Here is a 23,951-nt window from a genome sequence, read left to right on the forward strand (position 1 = left end):
GTCATCTGTGACCAACAGTGCTGTGGAATTCGAAGAAGCACAAATGGAGGGCGAAAGGGAGAAATGTGTCAAGAGGAAGGCACATCAAGCCAACCCTGACTAGGACCGCCTTCCACCTGGAAACTGATGTCCTCACTGTGGAGGAACATGTGGGTCAAGATTAGGGATCTACAGTCACTACATATCCACCGCCAAGACACTATACTTGGAAAGTCATCATACTCGGACAACGAGGGATCGCCTAACTAACTAACTACATTTGACACAAGCAGACACCCAGCATTGTCTTGAATCCTACTGAGTAAAGGAACTATCCTACTGAGTAAAAGAACTATCCAGTGAATCAATGGGCTTGACATGTTTGCTGACCATTCAATAATTTGTCCAGTGGTTTTTAATCTAGTTGGAACTATGAATAGGATTGAGATCATTATTCCTGCTTCTTGGCAGGGGGTTGGACTGGATGGCCCGTAAGGTCTATTCCAACTCTATGATTCTATACCAGGTGTGCAGAAAGGAAGGATTTTTGATCCTGATGTCCTCTCATTCATCCATTGGCCTAATAACTTGGCCAAATGGTTCATCTATTCATGGCTGTGAATGTGTTAGATTTGTTTGGCTTCTGGGAAGGGGGAGCATGCTGCATTATTACTACATTACTTTTTCCATATGATGTCATGACCATAGATGTCCTAGGTACGAAGAAGACTTTTACGTCGAAGTCAACAACAGAGTTAGAGTAAGGGAAGCAATAGCTTTTTCTGCTTTCAGATTTCATAATTACAAGAATCAAACCTGCAAACACTCCGTAAAATACGTTAGATTCTCCCAAGATACTAAATTATTCTGTTCAAGCTCACAGGAGCCATTGACCTATTATTTTGCTCATTAATATGCTATTAATGCCGCATTAGCCAAATCACCCATGTGTTCTGAGACTGCCCATCCCAGAGATCAATCAGCCTCAGTATTCTTAAGCATTGACCAAAGGCAAATTTAATACTTCAAAAGAGGACTTTATCCTGCAGCTAAACTGTGTACATTTTACAAGAGCAATATAATCCATCTTCTTGAGTTTTTGCAGCCATCAATGCAAGACTTCATGGCATCAAGGCATAATCGGGGAGGGTGAAATACAGTGGCAAGTTACCAGATCATAGCATCTTAAGAATTTGCTCCAAGCGGGAACCTCAGGCATAAAGAAATGCAACTGTGTTTAACAGCTACATTTAACAGCATTGTTCGGTAAAGGGGCTTGAGATACTGCAGTTTCATTAGCATTAGCAAGTGTTGCTATGGGTACCAGAGTGGAGGCGTTGGAATATAAGGGAATGGAAGAAATAGCAAGCAGATGAACAAAAATCTTAACAGTTGGAAGGAAACAGCCCAAATTGGGACAGGCTTAAAACAAGATATTTTCCCTTAGCCTCCTGGTGAGTCCCTGTCACTACACAGGTCCTTTTGGGGGAAAAAACAATACAGTAATTTGCTCTTTTGAATAAACTAAAGTGGGTACATTAGTACATGCAAAGTCCTTGAAAATGGAACGATCGTGCATATGTGACTTTTGCTGAAACTATTCCAATGCTCTTTAAAAGCAACACAAATTGATTTATAATGCTTTGCAAGTCATGGCATATAGAATGTTACAGGAACACTGTAATGCTGGCTTTTATTTAGTGGAAATAATTGTTTCTGTGCCCTATCCCAGTTAAAGAAAAGCACATCTTGGTGTGTGTGTATGTGTTTTTAAAGAAGTCTTATCATTAGTATCTCCTGTTATTAGGCATATTTCGTTTCATGGATTGCAAATAATAAATTACATTAAGTGGGTTGTTGTAGGTTTTTCAGGCTATATGGCCATGTTCTAGAAGCATTCTCTCCTGACATTTCGCCTGCATCTATGGCAAGCATCCTCAGAGGTTGTGAGGTCTCTGAGGATGCTTGCCATAGATACAGGAGAAACGTCAGGAGAGAATGCTTCTAGAACATGGCCATATAGCCTGAAAAACCTACAACAACCCAGTGATTCCAGCCATGAAAGCCTTCAACAATACAATTACATTAAGGTTGCTTTTTCCAATGCAATAGTTTCAGAAGATTGAGAAATGCTTATTTATTTACTTATTAAGAGAATTTGTATCCCATCGTTCTTAACCCCCAAGGGGCGACTCGGGGTGGCTTACAACTGGCAGTCATTAGATGCTGACAAGGAAACAACCACAGTAGAACAATTAACATCAAACAAGTCAACAACAGTATTAAATACATTATAATAGAATTAAAATATTGGCCCCTAAAATATTGACACGAACGTATGAATGTCAAATAATAAGAATGGGTATGGAGGGAAATTGAAGTCAGCTCGATACATTCCTACTATATGCTCTTTTGTCATATACAAGTCTTTCACAAAACTTATCTCAGCAAATATATAATGTAAAAAGACAACATAATTAAGACTGTAATGTATTTTGCAATATTATTGGCAAATGTTAAAATGAATGTACAATACCCAGCTCAAAAATATGTCTGTTTTATTTATTATTTATTTATTTGGGGCTTTTATATCCTGTCCTATCTCAACCTCCGCAGAGGGACTCAGGACGGCTTTGTATTATAAAAGTAGTAAACTATGAGTTGTGATGAGAGAAGCCTCCCACAAGAATGGTAAAACATCAAAACATCTAGGCGTCCCCTGGGCAACATCCTTGCAGACGGCCAATCGCCTCACACTAGAAACAACTTGCAGTTTCTTAAGTTATTCCTGACATGGGGAAAAAAGTTGGGTGATGAAGTATGTTTGAAAGAATCTGTCAAACACAGCATCATAATAATTCTATCACACTCATTTGGTCTTTCTCAGAATGTTCCAAAATGAGGAAAGCAGGTAGATCCATCTAGTACAAAATGACAAGAACCACTCCATAACGCACGTAACCCTCCAGATGTTGTTGCTAGTTACGCCAGCTAAATTTCCTTGGACTTGCATGATTTCCACTTCCTCTGTAACAAAATACTTATGTTTCTTCCACAAAGAGGCCAGTGTTATTTCTTGAATTTTAAGTTGACAGAATCAAAAATCATCCCACATTTATTTATTTGGACACTGATGAAGATATAGCTTAGCCATGAGCTCAAGAAATATATGCAGTTTCAAGTTTTTACCTCCCCTGTCATTTATCATAGTCAAAATTATTTTTTCCCTGGGAAATTGCCAACTCTGGAACAAGTACTCCTTATAACTTTTGAAGTATTCTCTTGTTTTAGTTCTGCAAGTTCCCAAAGTTATTAGCATCTCACATTTCTTCCTTTCTTATCACAAAACCATGGTACCAAACATGGAAGACAAACATATCTATGCTCAGTAAGCCAACAGCACAATCCTACTACTGAGACCAACTACTGCTGAAAACATGTGTACACACACACACACACACACACACAATATATGATCCCCCTGGTGGTACAGCAGGTTAAACCTTTGAGCTGCTGAACTTGCTGACTGAAAGTTTGGCAGTTCGAATCTGGGGAGTGAGGTGAGCTCCCAGTTAGCCCCAGCTTCTGCCAATCTAGCAGTTTCAAAACATGCAAATGTGAGTAGATCAATAGGTACCGCTCTGGCAGGAAAGTAACGGAACTCCATCCAGTCATGCTGGCTACATGACCTTGAAGATGTCTATGGACAATGTCGGCTGTTTGGATTAGAAATGGAGATGAGCACCATCTCCCAGAGTCAGGCACAACTAGACTTAGTGTCAGGGGAAATGTTTACCTTTACGTTTATGTATGTATATGTATAGTTCGTTATCTACTTTTATTTTTAAAAATAACAAAAGATTTCTTCAAACCCCCTTAGTGATATAAAAGTGAAGTTAATACTTTATATTCTATCAAATGCACTATCATACAAATTGCATCACATTCTTACAGTCATCAATACCACAAATCCAAGAGGGGTGGTCTTAATAAAAGACCAACTAACCATTACTTACTTAGGCGATCCCTCGCTTTCCGAGGATGATTGTCTTCCAATATTCTTGTGGGTCCGTATGTGGCTGTGGAGCCCTATTCTTGCTCTGCATCTTCTTCCGCAGTGAGGGCATTGGTTTCCAGGTGGAAGGCGGTCTCGGCCGGGGTTGGCTTGACGCGCCTTCCTCTTGGCACGTTTCTCTTTTTCACCCTCCACTCGTGCCTCCTCAAATTCTGCAGCACTGCTGGTCACAGCTGACCTCCAGCTGGAGCGGTCAAGGGCCAGGGCTTCCCAGTTCTCACTGTCTATGCCAGAGTTTTTAAGGTTGGCTTTGAGCCCATCTTTAAATCTCTTTTCCTGTCCACCAACGTTCCGTTTTCCGTTCTTGAGTTTGGAGTAGAGCAGCTGCTTTGGGAGACGGTGGTCGGGCATCCGGACAACATGGCCGGTCCAGCGGAGTTGGTGGCGGAGGACCATCGCTTCAATGCTGGTGGTCTTTGCTTCTTCCAGCAGGATTTTCCGGAGGCAGCGCTGATGGAATCGTTCCAGGAGTTGCATGTGACGTCTGTAGACAGTCCACGTCTCACAGGCATCGAGCAGGGTTGGGAGGACAATAGCTTTATAAACAAGCACCTTGGTATCCCTACGGATGTCCCGGTCCTCAAACACTCTCTGCTTCATTCGGAAAAATGCTGCGCTTGCAGAGCTCAGGCGGTGTTGTATTTCGGCGTCGATGTTGACTTTGGTGGAGAGGTGGCTGCCAAGGTAGCGGAAATGATCAACATTTTCTAATGTTACACCATTAAGCTGTATCACTGGCATTGGAGAGGGGATGGCTGGTGACTGCTGGAAAAGCACCTTGGTTTTTTTCAATGTTCAATGACAAGCCGAGCTTCTCGTATGCTTCTGCAAAGGTGTTTAGAGTGGCTTGTAGATCTTCTTCTGAATGCGCACAGACGACGTTGTCATCAGCATACTGGAGTTCTATAACAGATGTTGTTGTGACCTTGGTTTTGGCTTTCAGTCTGCTGAGGTTGAATAGCTTGCCATCTGTCCGATAGATGATTTCCACTCCGGTGGGAAGCTTCCTATCAACAAGGTGAAGTATCATAGCAATGAAGATGGAGAATAAAGTTGGGGCAATAACACATCCCTGTTTGAAACCTGATTCCACCTTAAATGGGTCACTTTGGGAGCCATTGCTGTCCAAGACTGTTGCCATCATGTCATCATGGAGGAGCCGCAGGATGTTCACAAATTTGCTTGGGCACCCGATTTTTTGGAGGATGGTCCAGAGAGCGCTGCGGTTCACTGTGTCGAATGCCTTTGCAAGGTCGATGAATGCCATGTACAGAGGTTGATTTTGTTCTCTGCGGAAGCCGTTCTGGGATTCTGGGAGGGTGTCTTCTGAGAGGGGCAGAAGGAGGTTTGCAAGGATTCTTGCGAGGATTTTCCCAGCACAGGTTAGAAGGGAGATACCTCGATAGTTTCCGCAGTCTGTTCTTTCCCCTTTTTTGAAGAGGGTGATGATGGTGGCATCCTTGAAGTCTGCTGGGATTTTCTCGGTCACCCACACTTTTTCTATGAGCTGGTGGAGTTGGTGTGTCAGCTCGGGTCCTCCCTCTTTAAAGATTTCAGCAGGGATCCCATCCGGTCCGCTGGCTTTGTTATTCTTTTGTTGGCTGATGGCATTGCTGACTTCTTCCAGACTAGGCAGTGTTGCAAGCTCATCCCTGGTTTGTTGTTGCGGGATTTGTGAGAGGACCTCTTCGGCCACATTGGAGCTGCGGTTCAGGAGGCTTTGGTAGTGTTCTTTCCAACGTAGTGCAATTGACTTTTGGTCCTTCAGGAGTTTGGTTCCATCTGATGAGCGTAGAGGCTGTATGCCATGGTTTCTTGGTCCATAGATGACCTTTGTGGCTTTGAAGAATCCCTGAGCATCATGAGTATCTGCCAGGTGTTGGATTTCTTCAGCCTTCTTTGTCCACCAGATGTTCTTGAGTTCTCTTGTCCTTCTTTGGACTTCAGCTTTTGCACTGGCGTAGATCTTTTTCTTAGCAGCACGGTTGATGTCTCTCTGCCATGTTTGGAAGGCTTTCCTTTTCTTGTCAATTAGCTGTTGGATCTCGATGTCATTTTCGTCAAACCAATCTTGATGTTTCTTGGTTTGATATCCAATAGTTTCTTCGCAGGCTGTGATGATGGAGTGGTCTTAATAAAAGACCAACTAACCATAGAGCAAAAAGAACCTGGCACTTAACAAACAGAAGCTGGCATTTAAAATACAATCTCAAGTGCAGGACTGAATGGGCTAAACATTTAGATTTGGAAAGCATGAAAAAGTTTCTTGGCTGTTTGGTTATTACTGGAAGATAACCACATTATCACAGGATGTCTACACCCAACACCACCAGAGAAATTATACTGTGTAGCTGGTATTGCACCATCTGACATCCATCAGGAAATAGGCGCCCTGTGGCGCAATGGGTTAAAACCCTTGTGCCGGCAGGACTGTTGACCGGCAGGTCAGTGGTTTGAATCCAGAAAGAGTAGGTTGAGCTCTTTCTGTCAGCTTCAGCTCCCCATGTGGGGACATGAGAGAAGCCTCCCACAAGATAGTAAAACAACAAACATCCAGGTGTCCCCTGGACAATGTCCTTGCAGATGGCCTATTCTCTCACACCAGAAGTGACTTGCAGTTTCTCAAGTCTCTCCTGACACACAAAAAAAGCCGTTAATGAAAGGACCAAGGCAGTGACATCTCTGGCCCATCCTCTGTTAGGATATCAACCAGCATGCCAATGTCTTAAATCAAGAAATAGCTTTCTAAGCTCTACAGAGATACTAGCAGGAACACCTCAGCGAGTGAGAGTCCAAAAGTGGCAGGTGAAAACCTGGAACCTCAATCCATGGCTGTTATCAGATGAGAAACTCCCTCCTGGGGACACAGAAGACTGGGCAACTTGGAAGGCATTGAACAGATTGCACTCTGGCACCATGAGATGCAGAGCCAAACTTAAGAAATGGGGCTACAAAGTAGAGTCCATGACATGCGAGTGTGGAAAAGAGCAAACCACAGACCACATACTACAATGCAGCCTGAGACCTGCCACGTGAACAATGGAGGACCTCCTCACAGTGACACCAGAGGCACTCCAAGTGGCCAGTTTCTGGTCAAAGGAAATCTAGTATAATGCCAAGTTTTTTTTTACTTTGTGTGTGTGTGTTTTTTTAAAAAAAAAACCAACATTATAACTGTATCCTCAATTTGCTTCTGACACAATAAATATAAATACTGGAAGATCTCTATTAACTGATTTTATTTTGAATCATAGTGAGATCTGCAGTAAGAAACTGCATTATTGACTAGACAGTAGTATTCTATTAGGAAGCTCTTTTTATGGGCCATAGAGTTCCCTTCCCTGAATACAGGGTCACATGTTGAAAGTAATGAGTATCCTAAAAGATTCTAACATTTGTCCCAATGTTTCTATTTCACACACCTAGCTTTCTGTACGCAATGTACTTTGCACATGGGACTAACAGCAGGTTTCAGACCTAACAAGGTTAGATCTAATGAATCAAAGAACTGATGTACATGTTGGTTTGTTAGTTCATCATCGACCTACCTCAGGTACAACCTGAGTTTGCAACAACAGGGCTGTTGATGATCTTGGGGGTCTCCCATTCACATGATCATAACAAGTCAATGCTGACTTGAGACAAATAAAAGCTATAGCAAATCTATTCCCTCTTGTTCCTGATTTAATCTTCAACATATTTTAACAAACCGAACATCATTATTTTTTTAAAAAAATTGCAGTGTATGACTTTGGGATAGAAAGGACCCACTGACTAGAGTAAGAAGAGCAAATGTAGTAGGCTAGGCATACTTATTAAAGTAATTAAGTCCAATGCTTAATATTATCGAAATATGAGACTCCAAGCTTTATGTTGTAATCTTGTATACACTATATTATTTCGCCCTCTTAGTACTTGGATGGCAGACCATCAATGAATACCAGGTGATGTAAGAAGGAACTGGGAAAACTACCTTTGAATATGCCCTGCTTAAGAAACCATATGAAATTGATGGGAGTTGGCATAAATCATTATCTTTAGATATGCTTGTCCCTCTCTATTTATCTAAGGAAATTTCACTGTCTGATTCCCCTCTCACCAAAGTCTTAAATTATCTAGAATATAAAAAAGAGGGCCAGCTTTGTTTCTCAAAGCAAATGTTAAATACTGAATTAAGAAGGTTTAGCCTTTCAGCATGACTGATCCAGCTCTCTTCGAAAGCAGCATAGATCTTGTTGAATTCCCTGTCAGGGAGGCTTTCAATGCAGCCAAATATTTTATTGGCATGCTTTTATGCTCTCTTCATTCCAATCTTGAGCATCTTTGTTTCACAGCAGCAATTCTAGCAACTTTTCCCCTTAGTTAATATGTGCACAAGAGTAATTTCTGCTTCATTAGGAAACAAGACTGGTAGCTGCATCAAGTCTGGCACCTCATTCTCAAGTCAGCGCTTTTGGCACCTTCAGGAAAATTTAAGAAACACAAAAGATTCCTCTCCAGTACTTCTCAACCAAAAAAACCCAAAACAAACAAAAAACAAAAACCGACTATTACATGTCACCAGTTGTTTCAGAACTAGCAAATAGTATCTTAAAATAAAGAGTGGTCCTTGGTAAAACTTAAAGCTACCAATAATTTTTGAAATATATATAAAGGCAAGAGATAACGAAGCTACAATGTGTCACTCTAGAGATAGAAAAAGAGAAAGAAACTTTGCCACATTGTGATTGCAGCCCTGAGTTCTACTGTATTTAACATCACTTACATCAGAATTTGTATGCACTAAGTTCAGCGCTGATTTGGGGGACTGACAAGGGTTTCCCAATATGCTGGGGAGTGGTACCACATTTAAGTCCATTGGATACCTCTGTTTCTCCCCCCCCCCCCCCCCGAAAACTCTTCAAGAACTGGCAACAGACGGCTTATTTGATTAGTTCTGGGAAATGGACAACCTCAAGCAAATACCGTCTTGTTTCAACAGCAAGTCAATAATTAATCAATAAAATAGGCTAATACTGTAATGTCCATACAGTAGGTTTCTCACAATAGTTGTGCCAAAATCAAAGTGCCCCTAATTTAGGACTCACAGAATATAACTTTGCAAAAATAAAGGTTATTTGAAATGGGATATACAGTGTTCCCTCACTTACTGCGGGTGTTACGTTCCAGGACCAACCGCAAAAAGTGAAAATCCGCAAAGTAGGGATGCTATCTATGTATATCACGTTCTGAGGGTGAGGCAAAAGTGAGGAGAGATTTAAAGGCACTGCACACCTTTTTTTTCTTTTGCTCGCTACCTCTGCTTTGCTTTGCAATATCTCTTGATTGGCTGCCTCTATCCCAAGGGGGAGGGTGAACCCCCTTCCACACTCCATTGCTGCCAAGAGGCTGGATTAGAACACTGCTTTGAGCAATGGCAACCATTCATAAACTGGGAGGCAATAACCCGCGAAACAGTGAGTCCACGAAAAGCGAACCGCAAAGTAGCAAGGGAACACTGTACCCTATTTGAAATGGTATATACCCTATATACTCATGCATTTGACTAGAAAATTTAGTCAAAAATCAAGCCACAAATCCTGGGTTGACCTATCCATGAGTCAATGGTAGTACTGCACCTTAACCCATACCAAAAAGAAAAAAGAAAAAGAAAAAAAAGAAACCATCCTGTTCTCTGAATAGATTAGCAAAAAGGCAACAGTTTATTCTGTCCTGGGAGATCCTAAAACAGTGGTTCCCAATCTTTTTGGACTAGGGACCACTTGACCAGGGACCACTCTCCAACATTAGTACCAAAAGGGTTATGAATCAGTTTTTGGTTAATGTTAGATTCAGTTTGGTTATTTGGGGTGCTGATTCAGAAAACTGCATTGGATAGACCACGTCAGTTTTAATTTCTGATACAGAAACTACTGCCATCCAGTAGTCGCCATCTGTTCACACATAGAAAACTGTATTTAATAATCTAGAGCTGATGTGGTACTAGTAATCTTTTGTGGGTAGTCAGCGTCTCCCCTCCCAACATCCCCATTGCCTCAGCACTATAAAAGGATTTTGCAAGACCAGTCACTCTTGTTGTCGCGTGATTTCGAGGCAACGGTGTAGTAATGGTGAGGCTGTGGACCAGGGCTTCGACAGGACCATCAGCCACCATGGCAGGAAAATCCCCAAGAGACATCAGGAGTCCTTCTGGATCCATAAGCCTCCTGGGGCAGACATCTTAATGGGTCCTCCACCCCTGCAGAGGTTTGAGGTTGTGGTAAGCCTCAGACTTACCACATGGACCAACCATCTGGTGATGGTTGGTCCATGTCAATGGAAGGATGAAACTATGGAATTTGATGTGGCTATGAAGCATGCATGCACATACTATTCCTACCTATCAAGAACTGAAATTATACTCTATTATCTTTAGATTTTTGGCAACTCTTCTATCCCATTGATTGAGAAAAGGTAAAACAGGAAAGGCTAATGTGTGTACAGTGTCTTGTGGACTATATGGAACCAGATTGGGGATCTTTGGAACATGTGTATGCAATTTGTTTATGTATAAAGTGGAACAACCAATTTAGTAGACTTTCAAAGCTCCTACTTTCAGCCATCCATAACACATAGTACGGTTATCAGATAATAACTTTAAAAGGTTTTACTTAGATTTATTCATACAATTTTAATTCCATGTAATTAGAATTTACTATGTTAAGATGCTCAGTTTTGGTAGTGATAATAACTGGAGCTTGGAATTTAATTAGTAAGGCTATTGCAGACATAATCACTTGTGCTTGTAATCATTACCCTTGTAACAGAGCTGCACTGGAAGAATTCTCTTAAAACACCTGCTAAGACTTTTAGTAAAAAAGTCTTTGTTTTGACTGGTAAAATCAATTTTGAAACATGGAAATGTTTTCAACTGTGTTGTCAGATGCAACCATGACTAGATGTTTTAAAGAATCCTAATGGATTAAACAACTTTTTTTTTTGGAATTTTAGAGCTTTCATTGATTTCACTCAAGGCCTACACAGAGCTCATGATTTTGATAACATTTGAAGTAGATCAGGACACTGACTCCTTTCCATTCCAAATAACTCTTATAATTTAAAGAAAACTTTCCAATGTAGAGGAACATTGCTTCGGAATTCTTATACTTGTGGTGTTATATATGTAGAAGTGTTGGTCGAATGTGACACCTCCCACCCCACAAAGGTGACAATCAAGGTCCATTGTGTGCATGCACAGGCCAGTAGGAGGTTTTAATAGGAGTAGGAGGTATCAATAGCCAAGACTCGCCCTGCTGATTGCTTCAAATGAGCTGAGGGATGGCTGGCCCGGAAACTGGAATTCAAAGTATTGAAACACTTTGAACTCTTTTCTTTACCTCTCAAAAGACCGATTGAAGAAGATCATCACATTTTGTTCCTGAGCTCCTTGCGCTTGTTCTTCCCAGGAAATTTCCTCATTATTCAAGACTGAAACAACTGAACCAACCAAGGACTCATTTACATCTCCCAATATGGACATGGGGTTTCCAGGGCTTGCCTCTTCCCAGGAGAGCTGCCCTTCAACAGCTGATTGGCCCTTCCTACACCAATCCTCATCCACCTCCTTCCCTCCAGCAGGGAATCTCCGCCTGGAGGTGGCAATGTGATCAAAGTGCCAGCCAATTGGGGAGCGGATCCAACCTGGCCTCTCTCTTGGTCAGGAAGAGAATTGGGCAGAGCTGGAAGGCTTGACTAGCTATCAAATGGTAAAACTTCATGTCTCTGTATTCATGATTATGCTTGTACATTTGGCACTAATCATACTTGCATCCTTTCTGAGCGGATTGCTAATAAACCTTTGTGGCTACTTTCACCTGGTGAGTATTGGAAATGTCAACGTTCTTCAAGCCTTCTCTAGTAATGGTTATCTATGATCCTGTTTCTTACAGTTTCCTGTATGTATGTTCTCATGTGCAACTTCCTTTACTCCAGGTATGGGCAAACCCAGGAGTGGGGGCCTGATGCAGCCCCTTGGGTTCTTTTCTCAGACAGTCTCTCTCTCCATCCTATCCTATCCTTCCTTCCTTCTCTCTTTCCTTCCTCCTTCCTTTCCTTTCTTCCTCTGTCTCCCTCCCTCCCTCCCCTCTTTCCTCCCTCCTTCCCTCTCTCTGTTTCTCCTTCCTTTCCTTCCTTCCCCTTTGTCTTGCCCTCCCTCGAGTCCCTTCCACCCTTCCTTCCATCCATCCATCCATCCATCCATCCTTCTCTTCCTCCCTTCCATCCATTCCTCCTTACTTTTCTTTTTCCTCCCTCCTTTCCTCCTGGGGGATGTTTAGCTGGGAGAAGAGAAGGAAGAGAGGGAACGTGAGAACCATGTTTCAATATTTCAACTCACCATGGGGCCCCCAAGTTAAAAAGTTTGCCCATGCCTGCTTTACTCTATGGCTTCTGAGAAGTTATAAAAGGAGCTGCAGACCACATGCTCTTTTCTCTCTCTCCTTTTGACTATGCAACCTGCTGATAGTTGTTTTGCTTTAAGAGAGATGCCCTGGCCAGATGGCACAATTATCTGCAACATATCTGAAACTGGCTTTTTGAGCAGGTTTTCCCCAAATACAGCACAGCTAAATTTAATTATGAAACTACCTGATAATGCAATGGAATAACGATTTGACATGGAGACGCTCACGATAATGTTTTAAGGCTTTGTACAGTTTTTATATTTTTTATATCGTATGCTATTGTTTTTAACAGAATTTCTTGATTGTTTTTACTTGTTATAATTGTTGAGGCATCGAATTCTTGCCAATTTGTGAACTGCTCCGAGTCACCTCTGGGCTGAGAAGGGCAATATATATATATATATATATATATATATAGACAGAGAGAGAGAGAGAGAGAGAGAGAGAGAGAGAGAAATAAATCAACTGGACTGATAAGTTTTGTACCTGTGTATGCTGAACACATGAAGGTTGTTAGTAAACCAAATATCTTATCTTTATCAAAGTCTACTTCATTCTTGTCTGTTGAGTGCATGATATAAAACAAATTGTTTTATGGGAGAGTATATATTTTGGGCACTGAAAATGCACTTCTAAAGCTCTGCTTTTTTATACATTGGCAAATCTCTGTTTTCCTAACAAATCAGAGATAATAGGTTATTCAGTCTAACAAGTGAAACCATTGCCTTGCATAATTATATCTGGTTGTATACTACAAGAGAAGATTCTACCCTAAAGGGTTTTTTGGCTCGTCTCTGAAAAGTTATGCTTTTCTAAAAAGTTGTGATCTCCAAAAGCTGTTTTCCCAAAAGGTTATGAATATAATTTTTCAAAAGTGAGTGTGTTCTTCAATCAGGAACTTGGGGCTTTAATGTAAATGCTCGCCGGGTATGGGCCCTCTTTACCCAGGGTCCTAGTCTAAATTCGAGCTCGGAAGGATGGGAGAGAGAAAGAAGCATATAACAGAAGCTTTGACTTCTTTTGTATTCATGGATGAGGCAATATTTGAAGGGGGAATCTCCTGGTTAACTCTTAGCCACCACAATTCCCAGGTAGATTAAGTTTAGAAAGAAAACAAATACTTCTTCAATACTAGCGAGGCTGAACAGGGGTTGAATCAAATAGTTCCAGGGGTCCTTTAATGTTTCACAACTATAGCACTATGCGTCCATCTCAAGTGTCATGGCAACATCCCATAGAATCCTGGCACTTGTAAGTTTTAGCGAGGAGTATTTATAATTGCCAGTCAAAAAGCTGTAGTGCTCTACCAAACTATACTGTATATTCAATGATTTCAGAGGATGGATCATTCATTGGCAGTTAGAAGCTGAATTAGAGCTATGGTCCAAGGTCAATATTATCTATAATTCATCATTCTGGCTCAGGTTCTTTCCTCATTAGAAGTCCCACTGGCATAACGACCTCTTGTTTTCTGTCGGTTGAGAACATAAGAGGAGCTCAGATGGACCAGACCTATCTAGTTCAGCATCCTGTTTACCTCAGTAGCGAATTGCTAACCAGATGCTCAAGTAGATCATGATGGCAACATTTCTGTCTCAATGAACTGAATGGCTAGAATAACAACACAAGGCTATTTTGTATCTAAATTAACATTTATACTTTGCTTTACTCTCCTTTCCACAATTGCTATTATGAACATGTATATACGGAGGATTTTCTAGAACAGTGGTTCTCAACCTTCCTAATGGTATGACCCCTTAATGTAGTTCCTCATGTTGTGGTGACCCTCAACCATGAAATGACTTTTGTTGCTACTTCATAACTGTAATTCTGCTACTGTTATGAATCGTAATGTAAATATCTGACATGCAGCATGTATTTTCATTCACTGAAGCAAATTTGGCACAAATTCCTGATATGCCCAAATTTGAATACTGGTGGGGTGGGGGGAGGATTGATTTTGTCATTTGGGAGTTGTAGTTGCTGGAATTAAAGTTCACCTACAATAAAAGAGCATTCTGAACTCCACCAATGATGGAATTAAACCAAACTTGGCACACAGAACGCTCATGACCCATAGAAAATACTGGAAGGGTTTGGTGGGCACTGACCTTGAGGAAGAGACTTTAAAAACACCTGTCTCCTGGCTGTTGCTTATTATTTCTTTTGTGGTTTTATATTGTATTTAATGTTTTTATGTGCATTTTGATATTATGTATATGACTTGTTGCCTGTTAACCGCCTTGAGTCACCAAAAGGCTGAGAAAAGGCGGTATACAAATACAGTAAATAAATAAATAATACCCAACTTCCTGACTGTCAGAGCTGTCCAGCACACTCTCTGCCTCAGAGTGTGCTGGAAGATCTTTCCTTGGAAACTTTTTAACAGAGGTTGGATGACCATCTGTCAGGGGTGCTTTGATTGTGCTTTTCCTGCATGGCAGGGGGGTTGGACTGGATGGCCCATGTGGTCTCTTCCAACTCTAACAGCGCTCTGTGCAGTCACGTGACCTTCGAGGTGTCTACGGACAACTCCGGCTCCTCGGCTTAGAAATGGATATGAGCAGCAACCCCTAGGGTCGGACACGACTGTCTGGGGAAAACCTTTACCTTTTACCTATGATCTACACTGTAGAATTAACGCAATTTGAAACCCCTTGCTGTGGAAGATGAAAAGGAAATCCCGGAAGAGAAGAATGGGCCTGGTGGTGAGAGGGGAAGCCTGCTCCACTCACCCTTCCCGCCTCCTCCTTCTCTCGTCGCAGCGGCCATCCCGCCAGGCTTCCATTCCCACACCTTGGACCAATGGGGAGCGACGGGGCCCCGCCCACTCCTTCCCTTGGTGCCACGCCCACTCCGAGAAAGCAAAGCATGTCGGGAGAGTTGGAGCGGGCCCTCTTTTGTCTGACCAGAGACCGCGGCAAGGAAGGGGGCGTGGCTATCTTTCTCGGCGAGGGCAACAAAATAAAGACTACACTTCCCGTCGTGCATTAGGGGAAGGGAAGGGAGGGAGGGGGAGGATCAGGAGGAGCGAAGTGGGCGGGGCTGGCTCGGCTGGCAGTCCCAGCGCGCGAGCCGGGCTTCGTCAATCCGAACAATGCCTTCTCCGCCGCGGCCGGCGCCCGACGAGGAGCGGGGCTGAAGAAGAGCGCGCGCCACGGAGGCAGCAGCAAGCCAAGCAAAGCCAAGCCAAGCAAGCTCCGCTGCATCAGCCGCTGCGCTGTGTCTTCCTACTCTTGGATTTTGCAAAGCAGCCTCGTTGGCTTCGGAAGCAGAGAGGAGCTGCTACTGTCACTATTTGGGAAAAGAAACCAAACAAACCAAACAAAACAAGGGGGAACACTGAGCATGTGGATTCCTACAGAGCACGAGAAATACGGAGTCGGTGAGTGCCACAGACCCAAGTCAGGGAAGGAAAGGAAGGAAGGAAGGGGGAGATCCAATGGACCTCTCTTTTGCACATCCTTCTGCTCCTCCAACCTGAATTCTTTTATCCTGATCTTCATGGCAGTTCTGCATTTGTCTGGCTGGCTCTTCAACTGGTTAAGGTTTCCTCCCAAATTGCTGAATGACTTTGGTTGGAGGCAGGTTAAGACAATGAATGCATTGCCTTCAAGTGAAGGAAGGTTAAAGTTTCCCCAAAAATAATTCAGATTGCATTGGTTGTCTTCTAGATTAAGGTGTTCATTTAGATATGGATAATGTTGGGTCAGGTGAAGGTTTCCCTTCAAAACAAATCCATTATATTGGTTGTTTTCAAGTAGAGGCAGTTTTAAGATGTCTAGTTCTTTAAAAATAACAATTCTTGTCTTTAGTTGGAGGGAGGTTAAGGTTTCCCCCCAAATAACTAAATTATTTTGCCTTTCAAGTCTATGCAGATTAAGGTTTCTCTAGAAAAATACACGATGTTGGTTGTTTTCAATAGAGGCAGGTTAAGCTATCCAGTTTTTTAAAGAAATGTATTGTATTCAAGAGGGTTGGACTGGATGGCCCTTGTGGTCTCATCCAACTCTACCCAACTGATTCAACTGGAAGCAGGTTAAGGTTTTTCCCCAAAATAAATATATTTTTGGGACATTGAAAGGTGTCCCACTCTCTATATACATATACATTTATATATGTGTGTGTGTGTATATATATAATGTTTTATGTATATTATAGTGTATATATATATATATATATATAATATTGAAATATTCTAATATTAATATATGTTATAATATATTGATATATAACATAAAATATTATATTATATATTAATATATTAATATATTATAATACTATATGTATATATATATATATATATATAAATTAAAAAGACTATTATTGTTTTTAAGATGACAAGAGAGGTTAAAGTTCTCCCCAAATGAACACATTGCATTGATTTGTCTTCAAGTAGAGAGTGGTTCAAGTATCAAAGTATTTTTTAATGATTTTCATCAAGTGGAGGCAGATTAAGGTTTTCCTCAAAATAAATATATTAATTGCACTCATTGTATTCAGATAAAGGGAAGTTAAAGTATCCATTTTTTTAAATTGTCTTCAGATGGAGGCAGGTTAAGGGGCTCCATTTAAAAAATGCATTCATTGTCTTCAAGTAGAGGCAGGTTAAGCATTCCAATTTTTGGTGTAAAAAATGTACATTTATTGCGCTATCTGTTTCCCATCTTCCTCCTTCAACCTCCTTCCCTTCCCTTTGCGCCAAGTGTCATTTGGATAGTGTTTTAAAATGTGGCATAAAGGAAAATGGTGAGGGTTTTTTTTCCCCTTTCCCAAATTGGATGTCATGAATGGTGAAGATCGGATAGTAGATTTTGTAATAGATCCTTTTAGGGACTGTCTCCCATTAAGCAGAATCTTCTAAAGCAAAGGAACCCCATCAACTCACTCACATAAAAAAGAGCAGACTAAGCAATCTCCCACAATTGTTACAAACTGTATGTTTTGGCACAAGGTTTTGAAATTGGGGCTAAACTGCCATCTTTCGCGTAAACCGAGAGAGGCACCAATGTGCAGTTCAGTGTGCATCTCTCTCTCTGTGTCTGTGTGTGCATAGTGTTTTTGTTTTAATTTGGATAGTAACCTAGTTCCAGCGGTGTTGTTTTTGTTCTCTGGTTGAATTGAGTACAAAGGTACCTAGCTTATTACACAAGGAAGCAGGCAGGGCCGAGGTGGGATCAGTTGGGGGAAACTTGCCCTCCTCTTTGGGGCGGAGGAGGAGAAATCTGCCTCCCTCCTCTCTGCAAAAGGTGAACAACAAAGGAGGTTAGATGTTGACGGATGAATGTGGGGTTTTTCATCTCCCCCCTTCACCCGCCTCCTCCCCACCATTGATGCGCTTCTGGCTCCCTCCCCTGCCTTCATCCCTTATTGAATATTTTAAAACTTGGATTTTATTTCTGCCTCCAGACACTTTACACCCAGATCCTTCTGATGATCGTACTTTGGATTATTCATTTCTGTATATCGTGCCACCCATCTTTCCTTTTTAGCTTGCAATGCACATTTCTCAGACCGCCCCCCCCCCCCCAACTTTGAAATGGTGCAAAGATCAAGGATATGCCTCTCTGTCTTTGGATAGCTGGGACATTTTCCCCAATTCTGTTTGGGGGATTAACTATAGGGATATTTCAGACCACAAAGTGATAAAGGTTGCAACCTTGTACCCTTTATTCCCATAGCCCCACTGATTTATATCTAAGTAGATGTGTTTAAGATTGCAAGTATATGGAAGACTTCTAAAGGTTTGGAAGCTATAATAAAATATTCGAAGGGACTTTCCCTGGCTTTTCAGGTAAAGGGTATTGCAGGAATGTTGTTTGTTCTGCATTGAGATATGCCTGTGCTACTTAGTTGCGGATGTGACACCAAATCCAGCTGGAATGCAAAGACTTTTGTGCTGTGTTGTCGAAGGCTTTCATGGCTGAAATCACTTGGTGGCTGTGAGTTTTCCGAGCTGTATGGACATGTTCCAGAAACTGATCTTTCTGTCTTTTAACCATTTGCATTGTAACACCAGATCTACTGCATGCAGCCATTTAGATATGATCCCAGATGCTGCTCTCTGACCCAAAGGTTATATTACAGAGATCAGTCAGGGGTTTATTTTCTTGACTTCCTCATGCGCCCAGTCCCAGCTGGGTTGCCAGATATTGATTAGTCCTCTCATTGGCCTTTGAGAGGAATGAACGCACAGATATAGATACAGAGCTGTGGACATGGATTTTAAAAGCCACTCTGGTATTTCCTGGAATGGCATGTGGGATATAACTGGTCGAGTATTTCCAGCCATAATGCATACTTGCTTTTAAACCAGCACTCTCCCTGAAAGACAGCATAATTTCTTAACTGAGATCTATCTTCAGCAACCAAAGAACAAGATGATTGCTTCTTTTTAAAAAATTGGGGAGGAGAAGTAATAAAATTCCTAACTGAATAGCCACCTTAGAGTTGTTGAATCATAGCCTTTTGTATAAAAGATGTGCCTACCTGATTAACTTTGTACTGAGCTCTGCTTGTTGCTCCCTTCTCAGATTGCTGCCTTTTCTATGGAAGAGAAGTGACTGAAAGGCTAAACTATTATTGTTGTAATCACAGAGGAGAAAGGAATATAACATCTTCTTTACTGAGGGGCGACATGTAAAGCTTTGAACGTAGCCTTTATCTAACATAGTACTCATCTAACTATTAGTACTCTTTTTCTGAATTGCTCTAAACATAAGCAACTGTGAACAACTCTATTGTCACTGTATTACAATGTTGGTTGTACACTTGGTGTATTATAAATGGGTTCAATATTGAGATAGTGCTTGTTTAGTATGTATGTGTATAATGTGTGTGTTTGTGTGTGTATATGAGCCCTCGGTAGCGCAGCGGGTTAAACTGCTGAGCCACTGATCTTGCTGACCAAAAGATTGGCGGTTCGAATCTGGGGAACAAGGTGAGCTCCAGCTGTTAGCCCCATCTTCTTCCAACCTAGCGGTTTGAAAACATGCAAATGTGAGTAAATCAATAGGTACCGCTCTGGTGAGAAGGTAATGGCACTCCATGCAGTCATGCTGGCCACATGACCTAGGAGGAGTCTACAGACAAGACTGGCTCTTTGGCTTAGAAGTGGAGAAGAGCACCACTCCCCAGAGTAGGACTTGATTAAACTTAATGTCAAGGGGAAACCTTTACCTTTACATACATATATATTTCTGTCTGTTTATCTATCTATCTCCTGCCCTGTATTCAGTGATCACAGAATGGCATATCGACAATAAAGCAACGTTCGTTTAGTTAGAACCATGAAAAACAATACTGAGAACAGGTTAAAAGGGTGCAAACAAAAATCCACAGCTAAGTAAGCTGCATTGATGGGGTACTAAAACTTTGGCAAAAATCTACATTTTACACTGGTGCTAAAATAAGGCAAACACCAGATCTTAAGTCCTTCGTAGTGAGGAGCCATCGCACAGAAGACCTATATTTATAGATAGTATATTGCTCCAATTTATGGGACAGTAAAGATGGGCCTCATTGAGAAAGTATTTATAGGGAGAGGCGTTGAATTAAGTATTGACATCCTAGGCTAGGACATTTAGGACAACCACTCTCAATTATAGGGATATTCTTCCTCAAGAAGTTGTTGTTGAATCTATTCAGAAGCATGAGATGTGAAGGACATTTACAATATAAGTGAAAGGATATCATGTGTGGTCCTTTATTACATTCAATTGTAAAAGGTTACAAAGCCATCACCACCTTCTCCAATCCTGGAAATTCTCAGTAGATTTTTACCTGGGTCTTTGTATGCAGTCTGATTCTAATCCTGTTTGTTCAGAAGTAACTCTTTGAGTTTGTTGGGGCCTAACCCACAGATAGGTAAAACAGCACCCTTACAGTATGGTCTTAGGTATGTTTGTTCAGTTGTTTGATGATACTGGAATTTCCAATAATACTGCATAGGATTCCTGTCATGTAGCTTAATCTTGTGCAGTTAAGCCCTTAGGAATCAATGTTTATATGCCTTGGCAAATTATGTTAGTTTGACACCTGATCATATTTGCTGGGAAGAGAGTCTCAGTGTCAACCCTAAACTTGCTTAGCAGGTAGATCAAACCAGTGAACACACTGAAATGGTAATCCTGTAGATATATAAGGCTCATTATCAGAAATCCTCCAAAGTAAGAGAATTCTTTGTATTACATTCTAAGGATCTGTTCCTTAGTCACTTTCTTGTGAGCAAACCCTCCTGAACATTCAGATTTTTAAAGAAATGAGCACAGGTCTGTATGTTTGAGCCATTGACAACCTAAGCAAAAGTAAGAGCTCTTTTTAAACCTTCTGAAAACTTGGTTGAAAATGCTATATTAATTATTTGTAAAGTTCAAGGCTTACATCAAATGCAATCATTTAGAATTTGCCTATCAACATAAGCCGGATTCTTCAACATTTTCCACCTGAAATTCTGCATAGATCCCCCCAAATTGTGTGTCTAATATGGAACTCCCAGCTATAAGTACTGGTGCTACTATTAGGCAAAATGAGGTAGCTGCCTCAGATAGCAGATCTTCAGAAGCAATGATGTGGATTGAGTTTTGGTTGTCCTTTAACTCCAGTGAAAATCTTCTACTTTGAGATATATAGGAGATGACCACCTACAGTGGTTCTCAACCTGTGGGTTCCCAGGTGTTTTGGCCTACAATTCCCAGAAATCCCAGTCAGTTTACCAGCTGTTAAGATTTATGGGAGTTGAGGACCAAAACATTTGGGAACCTACAGATTGAGAACCCCTGTACTAGTAGGATCTCACTGCCTTTTGTCCATGGAAGGGAGGGAGGCCTTCATGTCAAAGTATCTTCAGCAACCTTGGCTGCAAGAAACCTAGAAATTAGCAACACTGGCAAGGAATTTAACTGTTCTTCAAGTCATGACAAGCTCTATAATTTTTTTGAATACAAAGTGATGGGGAGAAGCATGAAATCAGATATTGTTGTCCTAAGGAAACCTAGTATGTCAGAAGGCCCTCATGCAGGCTGCTTATGAGGTTTATTTTCACAATATCAAAATGACACAACATGTAGAGATACGTTTGTAAATAAATCATGATTTTTCACTGGAAGTCAGTTAACAAACTTTAGAGTTAATTATTTATTGAAATCTTAATATTTTAATATTTGCCCTATAACTAAAGATGTTTGTGCAGCGTACCATAACATCGTTAAAGGTTGAGCATCTGTTATTCAAAATACTCCAGAATTGTCCAAATGTGTGGCTGAGATAATGAGGAACCACCTTTGTTTTCTGATGTATACAGACTTTGTTTTGAGTGCACAATTATTTAAAATGTTGTGTGAAATTTACCTTCATGCTATATGTATAGGTGCATGTGAAATATTAATTAATTTCATGTTTAGAGTTGGGTTACCTTATTTATGTAAATATATGCAAATACAGGAATTCAAAAATCCAAAATATTTCTGGTCTCCCAAGCATTTTGGATGAGGGATATTCAACATGTGTGACCAATTTATGACAGACAAAGATTAAACAGATTAAAGAATATTTTAAACAATGCCACTAGTCAGAAAGGTGGAATGTATAGTGATTAAACTGAATCATGGTGAACCTAGTTGAATATGGCCAGTATCTGTCTTTTTAACTTCCACAATTTATGATTAGTTCAGTGTGATCCATCAGAATGGGGCTAAATATCTTTTGGCCCATAATGGCTTTATCTAATCAGTTTAGTTTTGATCTTGGCAGCAAAGACACAGACTGTGGAGAAAGCTGATTTTGCGAGCTAAAGGCAAAACCTAGGCAAGTGGGATACAGACTATGAGGAGTACATCTCCTCCTCCCAGATTAAAGGATTAAATTGTATCTATCAAAAGTGAGAAGAGACTCATCTGTCCATGTTTATTTTGCCAAATGGAAGCAGCATCTCCAAATCCCTTACACTTCAGCTGATTCAGAATGTATCATAATATAAATCGTGATAATTGAATGCGCCTTACATTCCTTTAACTCCAGCTGGGCTGGAAGGCTTCTTTAGCACACTAATTCTAGTTATTAAATGTATTGGCGTGAATTACATAAAAGTTCCTGTGGTCAAAGTCATTTATTCTGCCAGTTATTGCAGAAATAAGGGTAAGAGGACACTTAGGGTGCATTTGCGTTGTAGAATGAATGCAGCTTAACACCACTTTCTAACTATCATCGCTTAACACTTTTTGACTACCATCGTGGAATCATGGGAGATGTAGTTTGGTGAGGAACCAACACCTTTTTGCAGAGGAGGACAAAGACATTGTAAAGATTCCATAAGATTGGGCCATGGTTTAAAGGAGTGTCAAACTGCATTAATTTTACAGTGTAGATGCACCCTTAGAAAATCATTGTGGTTTGAAGGTTCTGTTATGATACTGGAAACCATAGCTTGAATCCCTGCTTGGTCATTGAGACCCATTGGATGATCTTAGGGGAGTCACACTCTCTCAGCCATAGGATAAGGGAAAGGCAAATCTTGACAAAAAAGCCCCCCTGTGACAGATTCACATAAACTCTAAATAACTTGAATGTACACCACAATATTGACAATTATAACCCAAACTGGATCTATGTAGAAATATTAATATCCATACATTGATTAAATAGACCCCCCCCCCCCAACATACTATTTAACCTGTTGCCTATATTGTGGCACTGCCTGCCTGCTAATGCATCTCTTAAGATATCAGTTGAAAGATTCTTGCTTGTTCTGCTTACATTTTTGAAGTGTAGGCTTTGTCAGGATGTTAGACTCTGGCACTTAACAATTCCTTATTGGTTTCATATAAAACACAAGGGCTCCAGTTTTAAGCTTATTTGCTTGGAAATAAGTACAGTTGAAATTCTATGACATTATTCAAAATAAGTAGAGTAAGATTATCTATGTATGAGTTTGTTATATGGAAGAATGAGATTTAATACCCCTATGGTAATGTTGCCGTTCATTCATTTTCTAGGCCTTGGGATGGGCAATCGTTTTTTTGAATAGCTAAAACAGGAATATGTGCTCATATTGGCACAGAATATATACATAGGATATTTTTGCCATGACTCAAATCCCATTCCATGATTTGCAGGAATTTTTATTCCTGAATGAAAATGATATTTAATATAACAAAAATTTTAACATTGTTTAATATTTTATTTATTTAATATATATCCCACCTTTCTCCCCATGTGGGATCCAAGATGGATTCAATTCAGAATAATATATATATTATATTATATTATATTATATATATAAAAATATGTGTGTGTGTGTGTGTGTGTATGAACTTTGGTGCAGAAAAGCACTTTGGTGTTAATGAAGATAACACTTGGGGTGCATCCACACAGCACCTAAAATGTGCACCCTCCTGGATTTTAAATGGGGTGTCCAAATGACACTCAACTTAAAAACAAATCCTTCAGGACAAATCAGG

The 23,951-nt window shown here is 40.7% G+C and overlaps 2 protein-coding genes across 10 annotated transcripts in view; one reads left to right on the top strand and one right to left on the bottom strand.

Annotated features, from left to right (window-relative positions):
• Positions 1 to 15,383, bottom strand: part of ZNF277 (zinc finger protein 277) — a 49,088-nt gene extending 33,705 nt beyond the window's left edge. The window contains exon 1 of the mRNA XM_060779539.2: positions 15,231 to 15,383. Coding sequence (XP_060635522.2) covers positions 15,231 to 15,267 — 37 coding nt within the window. The 5' untranslated portion in view covers positions 15,268 to 15,383. The remainder of the gene's footprint in view (positions 1 to 15,230) is intronic.
• Positions 15,384 to 15,543: 160 nt separating this feature from the next.
• Positions 15,544 to 23,951, top strand: part of DOCK4 (dedicator of cytokinesis 4) — a 314,593-nt gene continuing 306,185 nt past the window's right edge. For 6 of the 9 annotated variants that reach the window (XM_060777634.2, XM_060777638.2, XM_060777641.2 and 3 more), the window contains exon 1: positions 15,545 to 15,880. In XM_060777634.2, coding sequence (XP_060633617.2) covers positions 15,844 to 15,880 — 37 coding nt within the window. In that variant the 5' untranslated portion in view covers positions 15,545 to 15,843. Of the gene's footprint in view, positions 15,881 to 23,951 lie in introns of all 9 variants that reach the window. The other 3 variants (XM_060777639.2, XM_060777640.2, XM_060777644.2) reach the window with 2 other exon arrangements.

This window comes from Anolis sagrei, chromosome 5 (genome assembly GCF_037176765.1).
Source record: "Anolis sagrei isolate rAnoSag1 chromosome 5, rAnoSag1.mat, whole genome shotgun sequence".
Taxonomy (NCBI): Eukaryota; Metazoa; Chordata; class Lepidosauria; order Squamata; family Dactyloidae; genus Anolis; species Anolis sagrei.